Below are 22862 nucleotides of genomic sequence, written 5' to 3' on the forward strand. Positions count from 1 at the left end.
ATTTTTATCTTATTAAAAAATACTTATATTGCATGCATAGCTTATAGCATTCAAAAGCTAACACAGTTTTCAGCGAAGAGTGAGTTCCTTCCCAGTCCTATTCTTCAGTTACCTCCTTTTATTTACTTTTTTCCTTCTCAGGGGTATTATTACTATTATTAGTATCTTTCCAGAGGTAACTTACGGGCATATAAGTGCATGTATGAAACATACACACTTTATTTTCAATAGAAATTAAAGCCTTCTAGGATGTGAGGTACACCAGAATTTAGAAGAAATGTACAAAAAATGTGTAATGGTACAGCATTTAGAGTCTAACCCTCAGTCTCTGGCTTGGCTTTATTTTATCCTTTTTTGAAATCAGTAAATTGACCCCTCCTGGGCCCAGCTCCGTTGAGTCGAGGAGAGACCAGTGGATGGGTAGGAAGCACAGCCCGGACTGCAGCCAGGCTGCTTTGGCCATGGGTTATTGTGGGCAGTTCTGTGGATTGGAGCTTCCAGATCCTTTTCCACACTGCAGTCCCAGGGATGCACACTCCTCTGGGGAGACTGAGTGAGTTGTGCACCATGTGGGTCATTCATTCATTTGCTCATTGATTCACGGACTCATCCGGCTGTTGGTGAGGGTTTCTGGCGCTAGGATGTGGTGGTGAATGAGCCAGGCGTGGCTCCTGCTTTCCTGGAGCTTATATACCAACTGGCACAACAAATAAAAAATGGACAGAGTGGCAGTGGTATGAAGAAAACAACAGAGCGATGCAAGAAGCTGCCAGGGAGGGTCCCTGAGTTGAGAAGCCAAGGCCCCTGCATTCACTCTCGTGTCCCTCACCCTGCCTGTAACAGCTCTGTATCCACCTTGAACCATGAGGACAGGCGCTGTCATTTCACCCTGATACCCCAGCACCTGGCAGAGTACTATATATACAGGAGAGATCCAATCAGAATTTGTGTCATGAGTTAGTGAGTTGTCTTGTCATGGCTTCAGGCTGATTAGGGCTGTACCAATTCCCCAGTGGAGGATGGGACACTGAAGATGAGTGCCCTTTTATGTGTCACTCAGGTGGATGCTTTCAGCTTTTTAACTATTCATGCCTGCTGAGAGGTCTTCCTTAATTTTATTTCTACATCTTTTAAAATCCCATTTATTGGGAATTCCCTGGCAGTCCAGTGGTTAGGACTCGGTGCTCTCACTGCTGGGGCCCTGGGTTCGATCCCTGGCCGGGGAACTAAAATCCCATAAGCCACGCGGCATGGCCAAAAAAAGAAAAAATCCTATTATCGACTTGATGGATCACTTTATTTTTCATGTGAGAATTAAATTTTTCTGTTAAATGAATATAGGCATCTTTTTTCCCTAATCTGCTCCTAAAATCTTTGAATTGTTTGTGAAGTTGCCATGTTACCAGCACTACATCCCTAATCAAATGAGCTAGACATAATAAATATTGCACTGTATCTTTATAATACAGTGGAGTTAAGGGAAATTTGAATGGCCACTTCTGTGTTTGTGTTCCATTAGAAAGTTTTCACACCTAAAATCTCTTAAAATTATACTTGTACTTCTTTGTAAATAGAAAAAAAATTTCAATGTCATATAAAAACATATACTGTATCTCTTTTTAGCTAATGTTTGATTAATTGGGACCTTTAGTGTAATGGTTAATTTTATGTATCAACTTTGCTAAGCCGTGGTGCCCAGGTATTTATTAGATCCAGTAATATTCCACATAGCTCTGTGAAGGTGATTTTTGGATGAGACTCACATTTAAATCCATGGACGTTGGGGCTTCCCTGGTGGCACAGTGGTTAAGAATCCGCCTGCCAATGCAGGGGACACAGGTTCGGGCCCTGGTCCAGGAAGATCCCACATGCCATGGAGCAACTAAGCCTGTGCGCCACAACTACTGAGCTTGTGCTCTAGAGCCCGTGAGCCACAGCTACTGAGCCCACGTGCCGCAACTACTGAAGCCCACGTGCCTATAGCCCGTGCTCCACAATAAGAGAAGCCATGAGAGGCCCGAACACCACAACGAAGAGTAGCCCCCGCTCACTGCAATTGGAGAGAGCCTGCGCACAGCAGTGAAGACCCAACACAGCCAAAAATAAATAAATAAATAAATTTATTAAATAAATAAATAAATCCATGGACTTTGAGTAAAGCAGATTACCCTTCGTAATGTGGGTGGGCCTCATCCAATCAGTCGAAGAGCCTGAATAGAGAGAAGACTGACCTTCCTCCAGCAAGAAGGAATCCTGTCTCCAGATTGCCTTTGGACTCAAACTGTAACATCAGCTGTTCCCTGGGTCTTCAGCCTGCTGGCTTGCCCTGCAGATTTTGGCATTGAATCCCCACAATTATGGAAGCCAATTCCTCAAAATAAATCAATCTGTTTCCCTCACCACCTTCAACATGCACATACTCCACCCACCTCCGCCACACACCCCTGCTCTGTTTCCGTGGAAAATCCTCGCTAATACACTTAGATACCCATACAGTCTGTTTTTTGAGAAGCATATGTTAGTGAATAAGCTTTCTTCAAAACACAGTTGAACCTTGTTGAACAGTAGAATGCAGGTCTCCCTGATGGTGGCCCTGGGCTGTTCCAGGAGCGCCCCTCCAGCTGTGGCCCCGACCCACCTGTGGGCAGCTGCACAGAAGAGGTGCCTCCTACCTCTATTTTGCTGTGGCCCCTGGGCCCCAAGCCTTTCTGCCTGGGCACTCCTCTTTCTGTAGGTCCTGGAGACAGTGCTTTGAGTGGAAATCTCACTGGGTGGTTGTAAAAAACCTCCTCACTGTAACTGACAGGAATGTGTTAAAGTTACCCAGTCCTGGTTCCATCTCCTGGAATCTGCTCGTCTCCTTCAGGGTATTGCCCTGGAACCTCAGGAAGGTCAGCTACCCCGCCACCCCCTGTCCCCAGCTTTCCATAATCTGTGATGTGTGGGTGTTCCGTAACAGTTTATGTTCTGTTTGTTTTCTCTCTGTAAACTTTGAGCCCTGCGTTGATGAAAAGGAGAGCTGACAAATACTGGAGGTACTGTGCGTGTTGTCGTGGAGCTGCTTGTGGAGCTCTTCTTGGTGGTTTTTGCATCCTCGTGACTTCCTCCCACCTTTGCTATTGTAAATGTTCTCATTTATGCTCCTGAGAATAAAACTTGGGGTGTGCTTAGTGATGCTTCTTGTCTGCTTCCTGATGAATTGTCAAAGGTTTTTACCCTGGATGAGAGATTATATGGCTGGTATTTAAATGAGCATTTTGAGTTCTTTTTTTTTTATTTGTAAAATTTACAGCAAGGTGCACATCAGGGGTTGCAGACTTTCTCTAAAGGACCAGGTAGTAAATATTTTAAGCTTTGGGGACCCTAACTATTTGGTAATTATGGAACCCTGTAGTTGTGCCAGAGCAGCCATACGCAAAACTAAGTGCACACTGACATGTGAAGTTTTTATAATGTTTTCATCACAAAATATTATTCTTCTTTTGATTACTTTTCAATCATTTAAGAATGTAAAATCTTTTCTTAGCTTTTGGACCATACATAAACCAACCTTGGGCTGGAGTTCGCTCCCAGCCTTATAGGTGGACCCCACCGGTGAGCAGGGCCTACCTAGCAGTTAGAGCCAGCACCGTGTTCTAACCCGAGCTCTGTGGCTGGGCTACACTGTGAGGTACAGTTTCTTAGCATCTGTGAGCTGGAAACAAAAACCTGCCTCCTTGAATAATTGTTTGTAAGGATTAAAAAGGATAATGCCCTGTTGTTTGGCCAGATACTTTGTATAGTACATGTAAGCTTATTTTCATTTTCCATTAGCTGCTGCCTTTTTGTCCCCTCTACTTAAGTCCTACCTTTTTGGGATGTGGTCTGTCTTGGTGAGTATTCAGTGTGTACTTTAGAAAGAATGCCTGTTCTGCTATTGTTGGGTGGTGCGTTGTATAAAATGTTGATCACTTATTCAGGTATATGCCATTGCTGTTACTCATTCTTCATTCTGGTTGTTCCAGGTTTCCTTCTGGTATTGTTTCCCTTATCTTAAGATAATTTAGTAATTCTATTGGAACAGGTCTGCTGACTACAGATTCTCTTAGTTTTTCTTCATTTGAGAATGATGGATATTTTTGTTAGATACAGCATTCTGATTGATAGTTGTTTTGTTTCAGCACGTTAAAAATGTAGAACGTTACTTTCAGGCCTTATACCACAGTTGGCCTTCTGATGCTATGACATCAGTTTAAACTTTGGTGATGACCGTGACTTTTAGGGAAGAGGAGAATTGCCCCCTAGGAAATGAGTTGGCATTGACCAGGAGAGGGAGGACCCCATGGTGAGGCAGTTGTCAAAAGCATGAACTTTACAAGTCTCCTCTATTATTGTTAATACAGGCGATTGAGTGACCCGTGTGCCATTGGTGTGGGGGAGTATGCCTCCCCAGGGTGCGTCAGTTTCGGTTGCTCAGTGCTTGTGGCAATAGTGACAAAATTCCATTTGCCACATTGTAACTTAAATAGTTCTTTGAGGAGTCTATTATGCATCTCAGTAAACTTGCTGCCTCCCCCTATAGGGGAGGTAGAAGTGTCATTGAATGCCTTCTTTAAGAGCCCAGCACGTGTATTCTGAGAAGCAGAATGAGTGCCTTGGTCACTATCAGTAATGTCTGGAACTCTGAAGGGGTAAGGAGTGTCCTTGTCCTTACAAGGATAAGGCAATTGCGGCCTCATATTGTGGTCTTAATATATGTAGAGACTTTGATTTATATTTTGGGTATCTGTGAGGGAAGAGATTCCTAGGGTCCTTGAGCCCAAAAAAAGCAACTCTAAAAGGCTGTGTCCCAAGGGTTTGTAAAAATGTGCACCTGGGGCCAGGCTTTGTTCTCAGGAAGGCTCATGACCAGCAGTTTCCACGCTGATGAGGTACAGTATAGTGCGGGGCTGAGAAGGGCAGTTTCTTGCATCTGCAGCCCCAGGGTAACAGCTAGTCATCATATGTGGTCCAGAGACCCCAGGGGGCATGAGAGAAGGTTGCTGAAGCCTCTTCAGTGAAGGAGTCTCTGAGGGTGCTAAGGGGGGGCGTATCTGTATTAATTCCCTAGGGATACTGTAACAAAGTACCACTGACTAGGTGGCTTAAACAACAGAAATGCATTGTCTCACAGCTCTGGACCCTGCAGGTCCAAAATCAGGGTGACAGCAGGGTTGTTTCCTTCTGAGGGCTGTGAGAGAAGGCTCTGTTCTGAGGCATTCTCCTTGGCTAGTAGGCGGTCATATTCTCCTTGTGTCTTCATATTGTCTTTCCTCTGTGCATATCTTTCCGTGCTTAAATTTCCTCTTTCTGTAAGGACACCAGTCACGTTGGATTAGGGCCCACCCTAATGACCTCATTTTAATTTGATTATCTTCAAAGACCTTAGTTTTATAAATAAGGTCACATTCCCAGGTACTGGAGGCTAGGACTTGAACATCTTTTGGGAGGATATGATTCAACCCATAAACAGGTGCTGTGTTTGTCAAGCCAATTTGTAATTGCTAAATACTTAGTTTAATTTTTTAAAAAAGTTTATTTATTTATTTATTGGCTGCGTTGGGTCTTCTTTGCTGCGTGCGGCCTTTCTCTAGTTGCGGTGAATGGGGGATACTCTTCATTGCGGTGTGCAGGCTTCTCATTGTGGTGGCTGCTTTTTGTTGCAGAGCATGGGCTCTAGGTGCACGGGCTTCAGTAGTTGTGGCTCGCCGGCTCTAGAGCGCAGGCTCAGTAGTTGTGGCACAGGGGCTTAGTTGCTTCATGGCCTGTGGGATCTTCCCTGATCAGGGCTCGAACCTGAGTCCCCTGCATTGGCAGGCAGACTCTTAACCACTCACTGCACCACCAGGGAAGTCCCACTTAGTTTAATTTTAATTTATTACTCATTGTGTCAGTGTCCATGCCCACTATGGGATATTTTAGGGCAATGGGTGCTGTGACCATGGGGAGTTTAAGGCAATAATAGTTGTGATGGTTAAGGCGAAGCAAATTTATTTGTCTTCTAGATTATATGAAGTAATTCCCCTAAGATTATATGGGCTGCCTTGTTTAGATTTAGTGGGATTCCCAGCTATACATGTAATTTGAGCCCCAGTATTGATTTAAATTCATGAAAGTTTGCCAGTTGGTACATTTCAGCAGATACTTAAGTTAAATCAGAACCTGTGTTATGGTGGCACCAAAGCCCTTTGTCTTCGTTTTTTTTTTTCTTTTTGGCAGTACGCGGGCCTCTCACTGCTGTGGCCTCTCCCGTTGCGGAGCACAGGCTCCGGATGCGCAGGCCCAGCGGGTGCAGCCACTCCGCGGCATGTGGGATCCTCCCAGACCGGGGCACGAACCCACGTCCCCTGCACCGGCAGGCGGACTCTCAACCATTGTGCCACCAGGGAAGCCCTGTCTTCTTATTGTATAAGTTCTTGCAGTAAACTTTGGAGTTCCACTTGGGTTAAATTGTGGACCTTTGTTTCAAATTTAATTTGTTTTTCTCCAGAAAGCTTCAGTATTGTCAGGGTAAGGGGACTCCCCATGGTGAAGAACATACTTTATAGGGTTTAAGGATGCTGGGCTTACATTGGGCTTGAGTTAACCACTTTGCTGTGCCCATGGCTGCCTTGGGTGTTTTCTCTACAACCTTGGGGATCAGGCTCTTTGTTGTGACAGAGGCAGCAGAGTGGTGTAGTGGGAGAGTACTGGACCTACAGCCCAGAGGTGGATGCATGGACACCATCCTCTGCTGCAGCCTGGCCTTTTCCCAGAGTGCACCCTTCTTCTCCCTCTGCCCCTCTCTCCCTCCTCCCCCTCCTCTCCACATTCCCTCAGTAGTTTAGATTTCTAGCCAAATAAAGCCCAGGCTTTCGGTTCCTGTCCCTGTCCAGTCACTCATAGTGAGGATCTTCTGGGTGGTTACAGGGAAGAGTTGGGGTCCTGATGGCCCACCTCTTCTTCCAGGGAATGCCAGCCAACCTCCCCAGGGTTGGGATCCACAGCCAGTCTGGTCATTTTGTCTTTGCCTTGATGAGGATCAAATGGGGTGACATGAGAGCTGTGGCCAAGTCCCCCACACAGATGCTGGTACTCCCTGGTCACAAAGCAGGCTGGAGGTGAGCTTCTGAGCTTTTCTGAGGATGGAACTGAAGCTAAGAGACAATAAACAGTGCTTCATTGCTTGTAAAAAGATTGAATTCCAATAATCAGGTTGCCAGTCCCCATGGACACTTCTCTCACACTTGTGAAAAAAACAAAAATTAACAAATCTCTCTTCTTAGTCACAAAACTCAGTAATGATTATTTCATGATTTAAGTTTTAGTGAAAAGATGAACAATTTGTGAAAAACAGAAGTGCCAGAGTTATTTGGCCTTTCTCTCACTTGTGTTATCTTTTTAAAAAGATTTATTTACTTCTGCATGACCTTAATTTGTTACAGTGAGAGTGCTTATGATAGCTAAAAGAGCCATTGTTTGTTTGGTCAGTTGCATTTGCATTGTCTTATTAACGTTTTACCTTCTACGCCAGTGGTCCTTTAACCTGGTGGAATATTAGGAATATCTTGGAACTTAAAATTGCTGGTGCCCAGGCCATGCCCTGGACCAACTGAATCAGAATCTCTGGTGATAGAACTGAGGCTTGGTATTAAAAACGTGTGTGTGTGTGTACGTGTGTGTGTGTGTGTGTGTGTGTGTGTGTGTATGTGTGTGTGTCCCTCACCCCCTGCTTCTGATGTATGATAGGGTTGAGAACCTGATTCCGAGCCTGACTTTTTCTGTGACTTCAAGCAAATCTGTACTTAATTTAGAGGCGCTGTGTGGTTTTACATCTGTAATGTATGAAAAGTACACATTACAAAAAAATCTATATTTAATGCCCAGGAGCTTGTTGGATATATCTTTTTTTTTTTTTCTTTTGGGCTGTGCCTCGTGGCTTGTGGGATCTCAGTTCCTTGACCAGGGACTGAACCTGGGCCCTCGGCAGTAAGAGCACAGAGTCCCAACCACTGGACCGCTAGGGAACTCCCTGGATATTTCTGTAAATGGGGGAGGTACTGTTAACCATAGCTGTTGCAGGAGGTTGAAAGAATGGGACACATGAGGTGTACAGGGGCCTTTTCTTGGGCCTCAGGGGCAGAGGGTTGAGTTAATTACACTGGTCAGTTCCTGGCACACCATTTCCAAATCCATATTTTTAGGTGTTTTCTTTGTAATGTATTTGTTTTTATGCCATTTAAAACATACTGTTGTACAATGTGCATGCATTGTAAGTTTGTGTACATGGAGAGTGTGTGGTTCTTTAGCCCAAGCACTGTATTTTTAAGTTGTGTCCAAGGTCGTTAGACTGCTGCGGGTCTCTGTCTTCCACCTCCTCCCAATCCCAGGCCTGTGTGAGAGCTCTGTGGGCATAGCCCCTCGGGACGACTGGAGGACCTTCCATGTAACTCAGCTGTACCAGATTGCTCTCCAGGTAGGCTGCGGGGTCCACCCTCCCACCAGCTGTGTCTGAAGATTTGTGCCTCCAGCCCTACATTTCTGCTGACACTTGGCATTATTTAGTTACTGAACTCATCATTGAGGGCTTATTCCCTGGCATGCGTTGTTCTAGGCATTTGGGATATATCAGAGAGCAAAACCAGATGAAAAAGGAAAAAAAAATTACTGCTTTGGAGCTTATATTTTAGCTTTCTAACAGTTGTGAATTTGGTGAGTGTAAAGTAATATAATACTTCATTATTTTAATTTATATTTTTCTAAATATGAATTTGAGTATCTCTTCATAGCATTAGCTGTTTGGGGTTCCTTCTGTTGGATATCTGATATTTTTCTGATAGAATTTAGGAGTTTCTTTTGTCCCTTGTTGGTTTTAGGTATTTTTAGATACTCCTTACTGTTTGTGATATGATATATTCTCTTTCACAGATTTAGATGTACAGTTGATGCTGGCAACATGGGTTTGAACTGTACCGGTCCACATTTAAGCAGATTTTTTTTTTTTGGTAGTAAATACTGCAGCACTGCATGATCCTTGGTTGTTGGAAATGCTGGACTCGGAAGAACTGCACATGTGGAGGGCTGACTATAAGTTACATGCGGAGTTTTGACTGCACACGTTGTTCAAGGGTCAACTGTATATTTCTAATTATGTCATTTAGAAAATAGTTCATTTAGTAAGGGCTTTCTAGGCTAGGACACATTTACACCTCTATGTTAATATTAGTTCTCTCTTAACTTACTGTGTAAGGAGTTTCATGACATTTTTTCTTGACTGAAACTTGTCAGTGGCCTAAAGTCATGGTTCTCACGTTTCTGCTGTATTGCAGTGCTCCTGAATTACGCTCCCTCAGTGGTAGTGGCCCTGTGTAGCACTGGTTCTCAGTTGGTGGTGGAGTAGGGCAATGTATAGAGTTGAAAATGATCATTGAATCATACTCTGATTCCACATCCTCCCTTCCCGTGGACACACAGCAGTTGGGAATCACTGGATGAAAACAGTTAATGTTAATATCAAAGACTAAGTTTCTTAGTTGTGAGATGTAGTAAGAAATTGGAATATTTTGGAAGACATGCTTCAAAGAACAATTGGAATATCGATTTTTTAAATTAAAAGGGTCACTGGGCTATTCATTACTTAATAAATCACACTGTTTCTGTTATGTTGATGAGTCATGTAAATTTTTTTTTCCCAACCATCAAATGGTCAGCTTAATGATGTGTGTTGTAACTTAACCTTTCCATTTCTGGGAGCGACTGGGAAAGAGATGTTACATTTTAAAAAGCAATTTATACATGTACGTTTAAAAAATTTTTTTCCAGATGATGGTGTTGGCAAGTAGATGTTACATTTTAAAAAGCAATTTATACACTTAAATTTTTAAAAAATTTTCCAGATGATGGTGTTGATATGCAGATTGGAACAAAGAAAGAAGATCTAAATGACAAAGAGAAAAAAGAAGAGGAAGAAACTCCTGCACCTGCATATAGGGCCAAATCAATCCTAGAGAGCTGGGTGTGGGGCAAGCAACCAGGTATTATGATCTTCTGAACTTTTGGTACTTTGGAATGATTGATCCAGCACTCATTTTCTAGATAGAGTAGGTGGACTTTTTTTTGGTCATAGAATTTTTAAAAATTAAACTTAAAATTTTTTTATATTGTAATAGAATGTGCATAACATACATTTTGCCATTTCAGTCAGTTTTAAGTATACAGTTCAGTGACATTAAATACATTCACACTGTTGTGCAGTTATGACCACTACCCATTTCCAGAGCCTCTTCATCTTCCCAAACTGGAACTCTGTACTTATTAAATGATAACTCCCCTTTCTCCCCTAGCCCCCTGGGAGCCACTAACTTTCTGTTTTTAGGATTTTGACTAGTCTAGTTACCTCATATAAGTGGAATCATAATATTTGTCTTTTTGTATCTGGCTTGTTACTTTATTTAGCATAATGTCTTCAAGATTCATTCATGTTGTAGCATGTGTCAGAATTTCCTTCCTCTTTAAGGCTGAATAATATTCCATTGTATGTATATACCACATTTTGTTCATCCATCTGTGGATGGGCATTTGAGTTGCTTCCACCTTTTGGCTGTTGGGAATAGTGCTGCTAAGAACATAGGTGTGCACGAGTTAGAGTCTCTGCTTCAATTCATTGCGTATATACCTAGGGGTAAAATTGCTGGATCATGTGGTAATTCTGTGTTTAACTTTTTTTTCTCCAGTTTTATTGAGCTATAATTGACATAAAGTAGTGTATAGTGTACAGCATAATGGTTTGACTTACAAATATCATGAAATGATTACCACAAAAAGTTCAGTGAACATCCATCATCTCATATAGATACAAAATTAAAGAAATAGAAAAAATATTTTTTCCTCGTGATGAGAAATCTTAGGGTTTCCTCTTCTAACTTCCATATTAACATATAGCAGCATTAATTATCTTTATCGTGTTGTTCATTACATCACTAGTACTTACTTATCTTGTAACTGGAGGTTTCTGCCTTATGACCCCCTTCAGCCAATTCCCCCTCCCCCCACCCCCTGCCTCTGGTAACCACAAATCTGATCTCTTTTCCTGTGAGTTTGTTTCTTTGTTTTTGAAGTAGAATTGACCTACAACATTGTGTTACTCCCTGTTATACAACACAGTGATTTGATATTTCTATGCGTTTCAAAATGATCATCACAATAAGTCTAGTTATGATCTGTTACTATACAAAAATGTTACCTAATTACTGACTGTATTCCCCACACTGTATATTTCATACCCATAACTCATTTTTTTTATTGAAGTATAGTTGATTTACAATGTTGTATTAATTTCTGCTGTATGGCAAAGTGATTCAGTTATACATACACATACATTCTTTTAAAAATTCTTTTCCATTATGGTTTATCACAGGATACTGAATATAGTTTCCTGTGCTATACAGTAGGACCTTGTTGTTTATCCATTCTATATATAATAGTTTGCATCTGCTAGTCACAAACTCCCAATCCATCCCTTCCCCACTCCTCCCGCTTGGCAACCACCAGTCTGTTCTCTGTGTCTGTGAGTCTGTTTCTGTTTTGTAGATAGGTTCATTTGTGTCATATTTTAGCCCTGACTCATTTCCTTTGCAACTGGTTGTTTGTACCTCTTAATCTCCCTCACCTCCCACTTTTCTCCCTACTGGCAACTACCTGTTTGTTCTCTGTATCTCTGACTCTGTTTAGTTATGTTTATTTATTTGTTTCACTTTTTAGATTCCATATATAAGTGAAATCATACAGTATTTGTCTTCTCTATCTGACTTACTTCACTTAACGTAATACCCTCTAGGTCCATCCATGTTGTCACAAATAGCAAGATTTCATTCCCTTTTATAGTTGAGTGATATTTTGTGTGTGTGTGTATATCTGTATCTATATTTATCACATCTTCTTTATCCATTCATTTATTGATGGGCACATAGGTTGCTTTCATATTTTGGCAATTGTAAACAATGCTGCAATGAACATAGGGGTACTTATATCTTTTCTAATAGGTGTTTTTGTTTTCTTTGTATAAATACCCAGAAGTGGGATTGCTGGATCATGTGGTAGTTCTATATTTAATTTTTTGAGACATCTCCATATTGTTGTCCATTGTAGCTGCACCAATTTACATTCCCACAAACAGTGCACAAGGCTTCTCTTTTCTCCACATCCTTGTCAACACTTGTTATTTGTTGCCTTTTTGATAATAGCCATTCTGACAGGTGTGAGGTGGTATCTATTTCACTGTGGTTTTGATTTGCATTTCCCTGATGATTAGTGATGTTGAACATCTTTTCATGTGCCTGTTGGCCATTTAAATGTCTTCTTTGGAAAAATATCTGTTCAGATCCTCTGCCCATTGTTTTAATTGGGTAGTTTGTTTGTTTTAAACAAGTTAATGAGTTAAATGAGTTCTTCGTATATTTTGGATATTAACCCCTTATCAGATATATTGTTTGTAAATGTCTTCTCCTATTCAGTAGGCAGCCTTATCTTTTTTTGTTTTTTTAACATCTTTATTGGAGTATAATTGCTTTACAATGGTGTGTTAGTTTCTGCTTTACAACAAAGTGAACCAGTTATACATATACATATGTTCCCATATCTCTTCCTTCTTGCATCTCCCTCCCTCCCACCCTCCCTATCCCACCCCTCTAGGTGGTCACAAACCACCTAGCTGATCTCCCTGTGCTATGCGGCTGCTTCCCACTAGCTATGTATTTTACGTTTGGTAGTGTATAAGCCTTATCCTTTTGTTGATAGTTTTCTTCACTATGCAGAAGCTTTTTAGTTTGATGTAGTCCCATTAGTTTACTTTTGCCTTTGTTTCCCTTGCCTGAGGAGACATATCCAGAAAGATATTGCTAGGACCATTGTCAAAGAGTGTACTACCTGTGTTTTCTTCTAGAAGTTTTATGGTTTCAGGTCTTACATTTAAGTCTTAAATCCATTTTGAATTTTTTTTGTGCATGGTGTGAGACAGTAGTCCAGTTTTGCATGTAGAGGTCCAGTTTTCCCAACATCATGTGTTGAAGAGGCTGTCTTTTTTCCATTGTATATTTTTACCTCTTTTTGATTAATTGCCCATATAAGTATGGGTTCATTCTGGGCTTTCTATTCTTTTCCATTGATCTATGTGTCTGTTTCTGTGCCAGTACCATACTGTTTTGATTACTGTAGCTTTGTAGTATAGTTTAAAATCAGGGAGCATGATACCGCCAACGTTGTTCTTCTTTCTCAAGAATGTTTTAGCTATTAGGGGTTTTTGTGTTTCCGTACAAATTTTAGAATTATTTGTTTTAGTTTTGTGAAAAATGCCATTGGGATTTTGATAGGGATTGCATTGAATCTGTAGATGGGTAGTATGGTCATTTAAGCAATATTAATTCTCTCAGTATACGAGCACAGTATATCTTTCCATCTGTTTGTGTAGTCTTCGATTTCCTTCATGAGTGTCTTACAGTTTTTTGACTACGGTTCTTTTACCTCCTTAGATTTATTCCTGGGTACTTTATTCTTTTTGATGCAACTGTAAATGGGACTGTTTTCTTAATTTCTCGTTCTGGTAGTTCATCATTCATGAGTAGAAATGCAGCAGATTTGTGTTTATTAATTTTGTATCCTAAAACTTTACCAAATTCATTGACAAGTTCTGGTAGTTTTTTGGAGTGTCTTTAGGATTTTTCATGTATGCTGTCATGTCACTGCAAACAGTGACAGTTTTACCTATTCCTTTACCGTTTGGATTACTTTTTCTTGTTTGATTGCTGTGGCTAGGACTTCACATACTGTGTTGAAAAAAAGTTGTGAGAGTAGGCAACCTTGTCTTATTCCTGATCTTAGAGGAAATGTTTTAGCTTTTCACCACTGAGTATGATATTAGCTCTGGGCTTGTCATATATGGCCTTGATTACATTGAGGTATGGTCCCTCTGTACCCACTTTTGTGAGAGTTTTTATGATAAATGGATATTGAATTCTGTCAAATGATTTTTATCCTTCAGTTTGTTAATGTGGTATAGCACATTGATTGATTTGTGGATGTTGAACCATCCTCGTATCTCTGGAATAAATTCCAATTGATCATGATGTATGATCCTTTTAATGTATTGTTGAATTTGGTTTGCTAATATTTTGTTGAAGGTTTTTTGCATCTGTGAACATCAGGGAAGTTGTCCTGTAATTTTCTTGCCTGGTGGTTGTCTTGTCTGGTTTTGGTATCAGGGTAATGCTGGCCTTGTAAAATGAGTTTGGAAGTATTCCCTCATTTTCTGTTTTTTTTGTAAGAGTTTGAGAAGTATCAGTATTAATTCTTTGAAGGTTTTGCATAATTCACCAGTGAAGCCCTCTGGTTCTGGAGTTTTGTTTGTTTGGAGGTTTTTAATTACTGATTCAGTCTCCTTACAAGTAATTGGTCTGGTCATACTTTCTATTTCTTTATGATTCAGTCTTGGCAGTTTGTATGTTTCTAGGAATTTATTTCTTCTAAGTTGTCTTCGTCTTTCTGTGGTACCAGCTGTAACATTTCCACTTTTGTTTATGATTTTATTTATTTGGGCCCTCTTTATTTCTTGGTGATTCTAGCTAACAGTTTTGTTTATCTTTTCAAAAAACAACTGTTGGTTTTATTTATCTTTTCTATTGTCTTTGTAGTCTCTTTCATTTGTTCCCACTCTGATCTTTGTTATTTCCTTCCTTCTAAAAACTTTGGGCTTCATTTGTGGTTTTTTTTGTTTATTTATTTATTTATAGTTTCTTGAGGTATTTATTTAGGCTATCTGGTTTCTTGTTTATTTGAGATTTTTCTTGTTTTTTTGAGGTAGGCATTTATTGTTCTGAACTTCCCTCTTAGAACTGCTTTTGCTACATCCCGTAAGTTTGGGTATGTTGTATTTCCATTTTCATTTGTCTCAAGGTATTTTTTGGTTTTTCTTTTGATTTCTTCCTTGACCTATTGGTTGTTCAGTAGCATGTTGTTTAATCTCCACATATTTGTGAATTTTCCAGTTTTCGTCTTGTAATTGATTTCCAGTTTCATAACTTTGTGGTTCAGAAAGATGCTTGATGTGATTTCAGTCTGATTAAGTTTATTGTGACCTAATACATGATAGTGTGGAGAATGTTTCATGTGCACTTGAGAAGAATGTGTATTCTGTTACTTTTGGATGGAATGTTCTGTATATATCTGTTAAGGTCATCAGATCTAACATGTCATATGAGGCAGATGTTATTTTAATGATTTTTCTGTCTGGATGATTTATCTGTTGATGTAAGGGGTGTATTAAAGTCCTTTACTATACTATAATACAATACTATTATTGTATTGCTATCAATTTCTCCCTTTAGGTCTGTTAAGATTTGCTTTATATTTAGTTACTCCTATGTTGGGTGTATAGGTATTTACAAATGTTATATTCTCTTGTTGGACTCACCCCTTTATCATTATGTAATGCCCTTCTTTGTCTCTTATTACACTTTTGTTTTAAAAATCTATTTATCTGATGTAAGTATAGGTACCCCAACTATCTTTTGGTTTTCATTTGCATGGAATATCTTTTTCCATCCCTTCACTTTCAGTCTGTGTGTTGTGTCCTTATGTCTGAAGTGAGTCTCTTGTAGGCAGTATATAGATGAGTTCTTTTTTTTTTAATCCTTTCAACCACTCTGTGTCTTTTTATTGGTGAATTTACTCCATTTACATTTACAGTTATTGACAACGTTTGTTTTTATTGCCGTTATGATAATTGTTTTATTCCTGGCTGTTTTGTAGTTCTCCTTTGTGATTTGATGATTCTCTTTAACGGTATGCCTAGATTCCTTTCTCATTATCTTTTGTGTATCTACTATAGTTTTTTGCTTTGTGGCTACCATGAAGCTTACATATAACAGCTTGTATTTATAACATTCTATTTATAAATAAATATACGTTTGAACACATTCTAAGCTTTGCATTTTTATCCTTCTCTCCCATGTTTTGTGTATTTGATGTCATAATTTGCAACTTTTTATCTTATATATCCCTTAATTGTTTGTTATAGTTATTTTTACTTCTTTTGTCATTTAACCTTTATACTCAGTTTTTAAGTTATTAATCCACTACCTTTATTATATATTTACTTTTACCAGTGAGATTTATACTTTCAAATGTTTTCTTGTTACTAATTAGTTCTCTTTCTTTTCAGCTTAAAGAACTCTTTTTATCATTTCTATTAAGGCTAGATTAGTGGTGATGAACTCCTTTAACTTTTACTTGTCTAGAAAACTCTTTATCTCTCCTTCACTTGCTACTTGATATGTTTGTTGGGTAAAGAAGTTTTTTTCATTCAGGCTTTGAATATATTATGCCACTCTCTTCTGCCTTGCAAAATTTCTGCTGAAAAATCTACTTACAGTCTTATAGGGGTTCCCTTGCATCTAACAAGTTGTTTTTCTCTTGCTGCTTTTAAGATTTTTATCTTATTTTTAACCTTTGACATTTTAATTATGATGTGTTTTGTTGTGGGTGTCTTTAGTTTTCTGTGGTTTGGAACTCTCTGGACTTCCTGGATCTCAATGTCTGTTTCCTTCCCCAGGTTAGGGAAGTTTTTTCCTATATTACATCAAATAAATTTTCTGTCCCTTTCTCTGCCTCTTCTCCTTCTGGGACCCTGTGAAGTCTGCTTGATATTGTGTCGTATATCCCTTGACCTATTTTCACATTTTTTCATTGTTTTTTCTTTTTGTTGCTCTGACTGGGTGAACTACAGTGCCCTGTCTTTGAGTTTACTGAGCTTTTCTGCTGCTTCATGTAATGCGCCATTGAATCCTTCTAGCATGTTTTCAGTTCAGTGCAATTTTATTTTTCCAGTGTATTTTCTCTCCTTATTCGATTGGCAACTTCTGGCTTCTAATTTAGTGATTCATCTTTTATTTTTTTCCATTCTGCTGTTGAGCCCTTTCACCAAACTTTATTTTGGTTATTAGGTTTTTTGGTTCCAAAATTTCCATTTGGTTTTTTTTTTTTCTTTTTTAAATAAATCTCCTTTTTCTTGTCTTAGGTTTTCTATTTTTTCATATGTTTCAAGTGTGTTTGTTTTTGCTTTTTGGAGCATTTTTTTTATTGTGGCTTCTTTAAAATCTTTATGAGAGTATTCTAACGTCTCTGTCATCTTGGTGTTTCCATCTATTTATTGTCTTTTTAAAATTTATTTTGAGATCATCCTGGCTGTTGATGTGATGAGTGACTTTCTGTTGAAACATGGACATCTTCACGTTATGTTCTGAGACTCTGTTTGATTGGTTTTCTGTGACACCATTCTGGCAGGGCAAGAGTGTGCTATACCTTGTTACTGCCAGGAGGGGATGGGAGTTCTGCTGGCTCCCCCCATGGTCTCCATGATTTGTTTCTTTGTTACTTTATTTACTCACCTACTTGTTTCAAGGTATCCTACAATAAATGACTGATTGACTAGGCATTAGGAGTTGGGCAGGGCAAGCACCGTTAGGACATCAGGAAGGAGAGCAGGCTCAAGGGCATGAAGGCTCTCTTTGAACTTCACAGTTGTCTCTGGGCTTTGCAGCAACGCGGAAGAGAGACGTATTATTATTTCAAAGTAGAAAACATAGTGATTATTCAGGAAGGTAAAGCTTTTATTAGGCCTGATTTCTGGAAGAAATTCTGCATGGGGGATGTGTAGACAAACTGTCTTTGACAGGGCTTGTCTCAGTGAAGTCTCCCGTATGTATGCAGGGCCTCAGGCACCTCTCAGTGCTGGGCCAAAGGTGATTCTGCAAGGATGCCTGTGAAGGGTAGGGATGGTACTTCATGTATAAATCTTTCTGCTGCTTCATCTTGAGCCTAGTTTGGAATTTAAAGTATTTTTAAAAAACATTTATTAATGTTTTTCTCATATTTTTCTGTTACATTGCTTTTAGTGTTTCTGAAATCTGTATTTAAAAAAAAATTTTTTTTTCCTTTTTTGGCCATGCCACACAGCATGTGGGATCTTAGTTCCCAGACCAGGAATCGAACCCTCACCCCTTGCATTGGAAGCATGGAGTCTTAGTCACTGGACCACCAGGGAAGTTCCAAAAGTATTTTTCAAAAAAAAAAAGAAAAACACAAAAAACACAAAAAGACATATTTTTTCCATCTAGTTTTCTATAATGATTAACCATTTTAGCTAGTGGAGCTTTCCAGATTTAGCATCCAACCTCTGGTGTCTGGATGTGCATCTCTGTGCCATAGTTCCTGTGTGTGGAGAGGGAAGCTTTGTCCTGGTGGCCTCCCTAGAGAGTGGTGAGGTGTATCCATCTGATGCCTTCTATGATCTCCTTCTCTCCCATAGGAAAAGCATGTTTAGGTCATGGGTAGCTAAAAAATAAATGTCTTCCATATAGGGGAAGTCAGTAGGTGTGTGACTTTTGTCTCTTGGTGTATGAGGCTACCAGGGCGATGACTGTTTTGGCTTCATAGCTAATAAATATCAGAGATAGAAAAACAAGCATAGGACATCTCCTGCTCTCGTTACCACTGGGTGCTTTATTGGTATAGGGAGTTGGTGGAAGGTAACTTAGTTTACAGTTCAACTTAAGGCAGCTTTATGCTTAATTGTAAGACAAGACTCCTTTTAGTTATTTTCATTCACGTAATTTTCTTCTAGGTACCTAAAAAAAAAAAGTCCTTAAGTGTAGAAAATTTCAAACATACACAGTAGAGAGAACAGTATGATGAAATACTACTTACCCATAGCACATTCTGACTAGTTACTTCATCTTTCTCTGAAATATTCCATAAATGTATTGCCTCTCATCGGTCATGTATGCTGGGCAATTTATTGAAACTGTTTTTATTTTGGATTTGGTTTTATAACATGAAAATACTGGATGTAGTTTTTCTCTCTATCTAGGAAATGTGTTGCTGATAAGGATTGACTTCACAATTTTGTGTTAAAAACTTTTATACCATGTTTACAGAGAGGCAGTATAACATGGTGGCTAAGAGTGGTCTCCCGTGTGCCATACTCAGCTGGGTAACCTTGGGCAAGCACTCTGTGCCTCAGTTTCCTCCTCCATAGAATGCATGCGCAGTACTACCTCTTAATGGTGCCTGTGAGGATTACCTAATGTGTGTAAACTGCTTAAAACCGTTTGTGGCACATATTAAGCACTCAGCTACTACCTATTATTGTTACCCATTTTATAATGTTGCAACAAACTGTGCCCATGATATTCAGAGGTTGGGTGTTTCATCTTGTTTTCTAGAGGTGAATGAACTGAAGGAGTGTCTTTCTGTGTTGGTTAGAGAGCAACAAGCTCTGGCCATCCAGTCAGCCACCACCACCCTCTCAGCCCTGAGGCTCAAGCAGAGGCTCGTAGTTTTGGAACGATACTTCATTGCCTTGAATAGAACCGTTTTTCAGGAGAATGTCAAAGTTAAGTGGAAAAGCAGCAGTGTTTCTTTGCCTCCTGTGGACAAAAAAAGGTAATATACTTAAGAAAGAATCCTGATACCAGCTAAATATAAAACTCATGCTGTTTTGTTTAAGAAAGTTGAATTAAGGCTTTCAATATAGTCTGTTTTTGTTTTCTGAAATTTTATTCTTTCTTTCCCTTTTTGTATGTTTCATATAATCTGGAGAATGGCTTTCCCAATTTGCTCATAAAGTAACAGGCTATGCTGTAACCTGTACCATTATTTTAAAGACCCCGTTCTGTCAGTAACTGTAGAAGCCAGTCAGAAGTTTAGATTGGCATGTCTAGATTTGAAAATGGGATCTGAACATTATATTCTTTTTGTTTTGGTACCGGGTAGGGAATTATCACATTGTAGTAGTGCTTAACTAGTTTAGATGCTTCATTTTTTTTCTTCTTAATGTGATTTACTTATTCTTTTCTTACAAGAGATGCTTTTATGGATTCACATGCAGTTGTAAGAAATAATAGAGAGATTCCTTATACCCTTCAGCCAGTTTCCCTAGTTTTTCACTTGCAAAACTGTAGTACAAAAATCACAACTAGGATATCGACTTTGATACATTGTACCCGTCTTACTCAGATTTCCCATTTTACATGCTTTCAATCCTCTGTGTATGTGTGTATGCATGAGATTTTATCACAGGTGTAGATTTCTGTCAGTACTGCCACAGGGTACAGGACAAGGTCCCTTTTTTATAGCTGCAACCATTAACCTGTTCTCCATGTTTATTATGTAACCTTTTGAGGTTGGCTTTTTCACTCAGCATTATTCCTTTGAGATTCTTCCAAGTAGGTGAATGTGTCATCATTGTTGAGAAGGATTCCACGTATGGATGTACCACATTGTGTTTAACCACTCAGCCTTTGAAGGATATCTCAGTTGTTTAGCATTTTTGAGTATTTTGAATAAAGCTGCTGTGAATATTTGTGTACAGGTTTTTGTGTGAACTTAAGTTTCATTTCTCTGGAATAAATGCCTAGGGTGCAATTGCTGGGTCTTACGTTTAGGTTTGTAAGACATTTTCGTACTGATTCCGGAATAGCTGTACCATTTCACATTCTCATCCGCCATGTATGAGTGGTTCCATTTCTCCATATCCTCGTCAGCATTTGGTGGTGTTGTCACTTATTTATTTTAGCCATTCTGTTAGATGTGTAGTGTTATCTCCTAAATTTTAGTAGATATCTTTCCCTAATTTCTCGACTTATTTGGATAGTAGTGGGTTTTACCTTTTTCGTAGAACTGGCTGTGGGTTGGATAGTTGATTGGCGTAGATGGGGGTGGGTCCAAGCTATTTCTATTTCTGTTTTCTTAAATAGCTATAAAATGGAGAGCCACTTGTTGAAGATTTAGCAGTTTTTACACGGTACAGATTTAGGACTGTTTGGCTCTTTCTCCGTGGATGAGGTCGCGATTGGCTGAGGGGAACCCCAGCTTCATGCCTCTCCTGGTACAGCTTTCTTAGAGGGTTGTTTCCTCGTAGAGCTCCCCAAGCACGTATCCTGCACTGTTCAGGATTCATAGACGTGCGCATACCAGCTGCCTCTGTGGGTCCCCATGTTCCTCACTGCTAATTTGACTTGATATTGTATCTTGGGGAGATCATTCTATATGATTGCCCATTTTAAATAACATTTCTCCCTAATTATGAAAGCAAATTAGAGTAAATTTGGAGAGTGAAGTATATAGTAGAAATACATAACAGTATAAAGTTGAAAATAAAATTTCTTGCTACGTATGATTGAGTTTATATTGTACACACATTTTTATATTCTAGGTTTTTTTTAAAAGGATGATTTTTATGGTTTGTATAACTTCTTAATACGTGCAAAATGAAACCATGTCTTGTTAAATTAACATGTATAAGTAGAAAAATGCTTAAAAAACACGTGAGAATGAAAAGCACTAAATTCAGGCGGGGTTACCTGCTGAGGTAGGTGGGAGTGTGAGTGAAGGAGAAGAGCACACGATGGGGCCTGCAGACCTAGCAGCCACATAGCCCTAGGCAGGGGGAGGGCCAGAGCGGATGCCCAGGCCTGGGGCTGAGCGTCGGCACTTGCTGCCTTGTTTTCTGTGTGCTCCTTACCCCTCACCTGCCTTTTCTTTCCTTTGTAAGTTGAACCCCCCTTTTATGTTTATCTGTTTATTTCGTTTATCATCTGTCTTCCCCCAACTAATAATATTAGTTCCCTGAGGTTATTTCATGAGTGTTTTAGCAAGTCATTTAAAATTCTTTTTAACTGTCTTTTTTTTTCCCCTCAAAGAGAAAACTTTTCCTTTACAAAGGACATTTGATAAAAGTCTTTAAAGTGTGAAACTAAAAGTCATTTGTGATCCTGCTATCTAAAGAAACCCATTGATCACATTTTGGAACAAATCCTTTCGTATTACTTATTTTATTTTAGAATTTGCACATGCCTCTGACTGACCAATTCCCACACCCCCCCATGTATGTTGTCCGCAGTTCCCGGCCCACAGGCAAAGGAGTGGAAGGCCTTGCGAGAGTTGGATCCCGAGCAGCTCTCTCCTTTGCCTTTGCGTTCTTGCGCAGGGCCTGGCGGTCAGGTACGTGTGCCCCGCGTGTTCTGTTTCCTGCCACATCAGGGGATGTGGGTTCTTTCCTCACTTCTGCCACCACGTGCTCCTGGGTTGATCCCATGTGCTCTCTAGGCCTCATTTTCCTTGTTTGTAAAATGAGAGGCTTCACAGTCTGTTTGACTTTGCAGGCCTGTGCTTCTAAGAAAAAAGGTGCGTATGCACATACATCCCAGGTGAACCACCGCAGTGCCTCTGTACTGATTTATTTTCTAGGAGAACCAGAAATTAGAATTGCTCACATGAGAGTCATAAAAAAAAGAATTGACGTTGGAGCAACTGTTCAGTGTTAGTCTCTGAGTTCTTGCGGTATCTCATTGAGAGGAAAGTGAGAGATTGAAAACCTGCCAGTGGCATCCTCTCACTCTGGGGGTAGGAGACCTGCCTGGGAGAGTGGGGAGAACTCTGTGTGCTGCCTGGGTACGGGTGGCGTCATCTGCCTTGTGTGTGCCCAGGGGAGGACGCGGACCTCTGCAGCGAGCTGTTGCAGGAATCCCTGGACGCCCTGAGAGCCCTGCCTGAGGCCTCGCTCTTTGATGAGAGCACAGTGTCCTCTGTGTGGCTGGAGGTGGTAGAAAGAGCAACCCGCTTCCTCAGGTCCGTCGTGACCGGGTGAGTTCTTCCTCTCACATTTTACTGTGTGAACGGTTCCAGCATGCTTTGCAGTCTCGTCTCACCTTCTTCTCTTTAGAGCTAAGAAATTTAGTAGGTTGGTTTCTGGAGTGTTTCCAGCGTACCCTCAGGCTCATCATTTGAATAATGATACAAGTAGTTTTATGCTA

General features: G+C 39.9%; 1 protein-coding gene across 5 annotated transcripts in view; it reads left to right on the top strand.

Moving 5' to 3' along the window:
* Positions 1-22862, top strand: part of HERC2 (HECT and RLD domain containing E3 ubiquitin protein ligase 2) — a 234547-nt gene that overhangs the window by 21453 nt on the left and 190232 nt on the right. For 4 of the 5 annotated variants that reach the window (XM_082840688.1, XM_082840690.1, XM_082840692.1 and 1 more), the window contains exons 4-7: positions 9894-10031; positions 19272-19491; positions 21950-22050; positions 22536-22692. In XM_082840688.1, the coding sequence (XP_082696814.1) occupies positions 9894-10031; positions 19272-19491; positions 21950-22050; positions 22536-22692 (616 nt within the window). Of the gene's footprint in view, positions 1-7722; positions 8474-9893; positions 10032-19271; positions 19492-21949; positions 22051-22535; positions 22693-22862 lie in introns of those variants that run through there. The other variant, XM_082840691.1, reaches the window with a different exon arrangement.

The sequence above is a fragment of the Leucopleurus acutus genome (genome assembly GCF_964270905.1).
Source record: "Leucopleurus acutus genome assembly, chromosome: 6".
In the NCBI taxonomy this organism is placed as follows: domain Eukaryota; kingdom Metazoa; phylum Chordata; class Mammalia; order Artiodactyla; family Delphinidae; genus Leucopleurus; species Leucopleurus acutus.